The sequence below is a fragment of the Papaver somniferum genome, chromosome 10 (genome assembly GCF_003573695.1).
Source record: "Papaver somniferum cultivar HN1 chromosome 10, ASM357369v1, whole genome shotgun sequence".
Taxonomy (NCBI): domain Eukaryota; kingdom Viridiplantae; phylum Streptophyta; class Magnoliopsida; order Ranunculales; family Papaveraceae; genus Papaver; species Papaver somniferum.
Window position 1 is genome coordinate 146,929,603 of NC_039367.1, and position 5,619 is coordinate 146,935,221.

General features: G+C 39.0%; 1 protein-coding gene across 1 annotated transcript; it reads left to right on the top strand.

Moving 5' to 3' along the window:
- The first annotated feature begins 2,548 nt into the window (after positions 1–2,548).
- Positions 2,549–4,579, top strand: LOC113316446 (protein MAIN-LIKE 2-like). Its single transcript, XM_026564623.1, has 5 exons — positions 2,549–2,572; positions 3,007–3,175; positions 3,473–3,561; positions 3,687–4,445; positions 4,535–4,579. The coding sequence occupies exons 1-5, from the start codon at positions 2,549–2,551 to the stop codon at positions 4,577–4,579; spliced, it is 1,086 nt and encodes a 361-aa protein (XP_026420408.1).
- The last annotated feature ends 1,040 nt before the right edge of the window (positions 4,580–5,619 follow it).

Here is a 5,619-nt window from a genome sequence, read left to right on the forward strand (position 1 = left end):
CAAGCCATCAAGAATACTTTAACATAGATTTAAAAACATAAATCTATAACATCTCGTGCACAACTTCGAAGTGTTGCTGAACTTGCTTCTACATGAGACTTCACAACTCCATCCTTTCTTCAAACTTTATAACTCATTCTTTATAGTGTATGGTTACTAACACCCTTCAAGAAGTATATATGTATTCCACCTAATTCAACCTTAATTTTGCATCCCATACTACATCATAAAACTGAACGAGGAACATAAACTTCTACCAAGTTGAACCCTCCACCATTTGCAAATCACATCACAAATCCATCTTTGTGTAAAATCTGGTTGAAACATTATCTTCAAAACATATTTCTCCACCCAAACAATAAGCCATCGTTCAGTTCCAGGTTCAATCACTCCAGCCCGTCCTTGGCTCTGATACCAATTGTTGGGAAAATTGGCACCCTAGCGCAGCGGAATCACAGGATCACAAAGCGCAGTTGGTGATTAGGACCAAATATGGGAGAAATAATAAGAAAGACAGAAGATAAAAAAGCACACACAACCACAACGCAAGATATACGTGGTTCACCTTTACATGCTACATCCACGACCAACACCACCAGAAAACTTGTATTAAATCAAATACCATTATATGCTCTTTCCGCAACCCAAGACCAGACCCAAGAGTTAACAAGACATACCCGAGAACACCATTGAAGAAACCATAGAAACCAACTCTCTAACCATTCTTCAAAACAGCCTCATGTCTTCTCTTCTACACCGTCTTCATAGCTGCTACTAACAGAGGAGAAACATGGAAACACTAGAAACTTGGTTTAGGGCAAAGCCCTAAACCCTAAACACTAGAACACCAAAATCCTCTCTCTACAAGTTTTTCTCTCACACCGATATTGACCTTCCCGGTAGCACACGATCCTCCCTACCAAAGAGACCAAAATCCTAAGCACAAGGATCTATCACTCTTCTAGGTTGAATTTACCACAAACCAACAATTCTAGTCCTATATATAGAGAACACAAACTTGGCCACCAAGTATTAGTATTCTAATAGTAACTAACCTCTTCCCTAAAATATTTCTTACTCCAATTAGGAAATCCACCCAATGTGGAATTGGACCTAAGAAGAAAACCCATCGTTTCCTAACACTTACAGCCTATACTTGTGTGGATTATCACTTTTAGTTTTCTCCCATAACTCACTCTCCATCGAGCCATTATCGTTCTTATTATCTATTTTCCACTCTAGCTTACTTTGTTCAATCCAATGATCATTATTCAAAAGCAACTGGAGCTCAGTTCCTTTTAGAACATACATGCTCCATTTCTATGTTTTAGGTGCCATAGGCCATATACATATATCGTGTGACTTAGCATGCACATAGGACCATAGGTGTTGTGATTATTTGACTTTTGTTTTCAATGATGTTACACTAGGTTACAAAATTCCATATACACGAAGTTATTTTTTCCTGGCATCCGTAACCAGGCTAATGGAGTATATTTTGTTTAACCATCACTATATGGCATTTGTTATATACACGTTACGGCTCTTGATATTAAAATGAGTACCTGATGATTATTCTTTAACCTCAAATGTCAAGTCCGAGTCTTACGAGGGGTTTCACAGCCCCTTCACAATCAAAGCCACGTGACCTAAGCAGAGGGATTGGGTCTTGAGATTATGAAGCCAGGAATCACAAAAACTTAAAGAAGAGTTTTCCCAACTATTTGTTATAGTACAGTGGCTTCTAGAGTCTAAGGAAGATCTGGGGTCGAATCCCCATCCCCTTGTTAGTGTTGGGCCTTGGAAGGTCGGTGTGAGCTAGGCCCGTTTCAAATATGTTACGGGCCTTGGCAGGTTTGTGTGAGCTAGGCCCGTTTCAAATATGTTTTGGGCCTTGGTAGGTCTGTGTGAGCTAGGCCCGTTACATATATGTTCACTCAGTTTAACATGAATGATTTGTTGGGGACTACTCAAAAAGGGTGGGGGATTACTTTGTGATACAAATGTCCACCCCTACATTATAAGGGGTGTCTTAAAAGATTAGGGAAGACTAATCTGCCCTTATTCTAATTAAGGTTATAACTAACCCTAATAACCCACTAATCTAACCCACTATCCACTAATCCAACCCACTAAATAAACCCTAATTTAAAACCTAAAATCAGTTTCAAAACTGATTCTTTTTTTTCTTTATCTTCTTCCTCCTCTTCCTCTTCTTCTTCGTCAACATCGCAACATCGACGTTAATCGTCGATTCGAAAAATTTTCATCGTCGATTAATCAATCTTTATAAGCAATGCGTGCCAAGAACACACCCAGACAACCAGGATTGAGTCCGGGACTCCCACATATTGTGAATCTCCCAAAAGAATTGCTAAAGTTCAAAGAAATTGAAGAACCGTTTACAGGCAAAATCAATCATCCAACCGCAAAACAGAAGTCCGATTCAAGTGAAATGCAAATACGGGGGTAATTTCCTTCATACCCATTCTTTTCAATTTGTTATTTGTTGAAGAAATCGATCAGAAATCATCAAAACCCATTCAAAATGGTAGTTACATTTGATAGTTCGGTTAGGAGAATGTTTTTTGTAACCCTATAATTGATAACCGAACTTCAAAAATAAGAACAGTTCGGTGTGATCGCAACTATAAGACTAATATCTGTTTACCGAACTATATAGTTCGGTATGCTCGCAAAAAATTTTCTCGTAACCGAACTCAATATTTCCTTTGAAAGAATGAGTTCGGTTTTGTCGATAATTTGTCTCAGTAACCGAACTTTTGGAATAGTTAGTTCGGTGTGCTCGCATAAAAAACTCTCGTAACCGAACTCAATTATTCAAAGGTAAAGACTGAGTTCGGTTTTGGCGTCAGTTTTTTTGGCTAACCGAACTATTATCTGTTAAGTGTTGTGTTTACTTTACTCTTTAGTTCTATTTCCTATTTCATTTGATAACACAATATTCTCTTATGTTTAGCTAATACTTTGGTTTTTGTTCATTAGGAACAAAGGACAAAATTGAGACAACAAGTAGATGAGGATTTGAAAAATCCCACCCCTCGCGGAGAAAAACATTTAGATTTCCGAAAGCGTGGTACCACAAATGCTAAACATGGAGGGGGCTTGTTACCTGAAGTCAACCAAGATAATGTTCGTGATGTAATTCAAGATGGCAATGAAGAGGTGATGGAGAATGATGATGAAGAAGAGCAAGGAAATGAAGAGGTTGAACAACAAAGAGAAGATGTTGAAAATGTAGACGGGGAAGAACTAGGATCTGACAAAGAAGGAGAAGGACAAGAGGAGGAAGACGATGAAGAGGCGGGAGACGATGAAGAGGAAGAGGAGGAGCAAGAGACTGATGATGAAGAAGAGCAAGAAATTGTTCCTATTGTGGAGAAAAGGAAGCCGAAGCTTCCTAGAAAAAGATACTCACACATTCCCCCTGATAATTTGTGTTTGGATCCAGTGGACCCAACTTATGGTACTCCAAATGATGGAGGGGCAACATTGTTTGGGTACAAACACTCATGGGCTGCGAAGATCTATGCAACAAAGGTATTCTTTAAGTTCATTATTTAACAAAACGCAATTTTTTTTTTTTGCTTTAAATCAGAAAACGTATTTTTTTTGGTTTGGGACATGTTTCCTCAAGTATTAATAGTGTTATGTTCTTTTCGTAGGATCATAAGGATGCAGTTCGTGTTATTAAACGTCAAAAGGCGTCCAAATGGGATCTTTCTAAGGAGTGTGCCGAGTTTCAAGCGAAGGTTAAAGAATGTGTATTATACAAAACTATTGAGTTAGTACATGCTGATTTTGACGCTGTTGCCGTATCCGCATTTCTCGAGAGGCATTATCCTGAGACATATACAATGCATCTTCCATTCGGCGAGATGGCAATTACTCCCGATGATTTCCATAATATCACCGGCCTACCATTGGAAGGTAAATGTCTTCGAGAAGGCTACAACCCCTCGATGAGTTATGAAGCTCTTGAAGCATTGGCTCAAAAATGTCTAGGATGGGATGCAAGAAAGTCTCAATGTGAGTTTAGACGTTCAGTGAGGTCCCCTAAAAAAGGCGATGAGTATAATGCATATGAGGCAAATGGAGCAAAAAAGAAGACGGTGAAGAAATTCAAGTTGGTTAAGTTGAAGGAAGCATTTTCTGAGACCAAAACGAAAGGAAAGTTGGTGATGGACGCGGAGACCCTTAGGCATCATGTCACCGCTTATTGGTTATATATGCTAGGAACTGTCATTTTCCCCGACACTTCTAGAAATAGGGTGGATGCACATTATCTACAGCTTTTGGAGGATCTCGATGAGATGAACAATTATTCTTGGGCCACTGGTGTGCTTGCTTTTGTTTTAGAAGAGATGAGCAAAGGGTCGAGGATTAGGTGTAATCAAATTGGAGGTTACTTAACTCTTGTTAAGGTGAGTTTTTCTACATTGTTAATTAGCAAATTATTCGCTAAATTTTTCTACTTCCAATTAAATTTTCATGTACGTGGATATTTTTGTAGGTTTGGATTTACGACCACTTCCCTAAATTGGGATTGGGTTCATAAAAGAAACCTTATCCCTATGACCAACCTACAGCAGGAAAGTGGTTGTTTTTGGACGTACAAAATAAGTCCAAAGAAGAGCAGTTGATTTCGTAGATTGGATGAACTTACGGTGAACGATGTGGTATTTCACCCATACGGCCCTCCCGATGATGTCTTTGTAGATGAAGAAGAAGTGAATGCTTTCTCTCAAGTCGCATTTGGCATCCTAACGGCTACGCAATATATAATCCAAGGAGAATACTAAGACAACTTTGTTGCGTCCAAATGGATCCCGACGTGGAGCAAGAAAATTTCACTTTGCAGGTTCAAGGAACAAAGAACTCCGAGAAGTATTTTGAGCCAAAACATGAACCAACTCCTGCGGTAGCATATTGGAATGCACTTACTACCTACCACGTAACACAAGCTGATTTTGTACCTTGTGAGGGAGATGTAACTGCATGTGATGAAGATTATATGGAGTTTTATGAAGAAATTAGTCATCGTTTTATGATAAATAAAGAACAACAAGCTATATCTGATGCAGCGAATGCAAAGGCAAAGGAGAGGGAGGCTGAGAAAGCTCGGAAGGAGGTGCATATTTGTGGAGAAAAATCTAATAGGTTATGGGATAATGTGGTAAGAAAAATTTCTTTCTCTTATACATTTCGTTTGTTTCAAACTATTGGAAAAATATTTACTAGTGCTTAATATTGGAATTAGGTGTTGAAGGGTTCGAAATTGTTGAAGAAATGGATGGCTAAAATCAAAACTGGAGAGCCGATGAATTCAAAAGAACAAACCGCCTACTACAAGCAGTGGGAGGGTCTCATAACTAAAAGAATGGTGGATCCAAGTAGGTCTAAGCAATTAAAGAGGGGTCGACAACAAGGTGAAGGTTCAAGTCGCGCTGTGGACGCAACCGGTGGAGGAGACGAAACCCCAAGCGATGAGGAAGTTTGTCCCAAAACTCGTGGTAAACAAGGAGGTGGCAAGAGGGGTCGTAAAAGTGGTCGTTAGTGACTTCGTATGATTTTAGTTTAAAAAAACATCTTAGTTAT

Excerpts from the sequence above, each read along its gene's own strand:
- LOC113316446 (XM_026564623.1), top strand. The coding sequence starts at position 2,549 with ATGGTAGTTACATTTGATAGTTCG. Across the intron at positions 3,176-3,472 it reads TCGTGATGTAATTCAAGATG|TGGACCCAACTTATGGTACT; the intron begins GCAATGAAGAGG and ends GTTTGGATCCAG. Across the intron at positions 3,562-3,686 it reads CGAAGATCTATGCAACAAAG|GATCATAAGGATGCAGTTCG; the intron begins GTATTCTTTAAG and ends TTCTTTTCGTAG.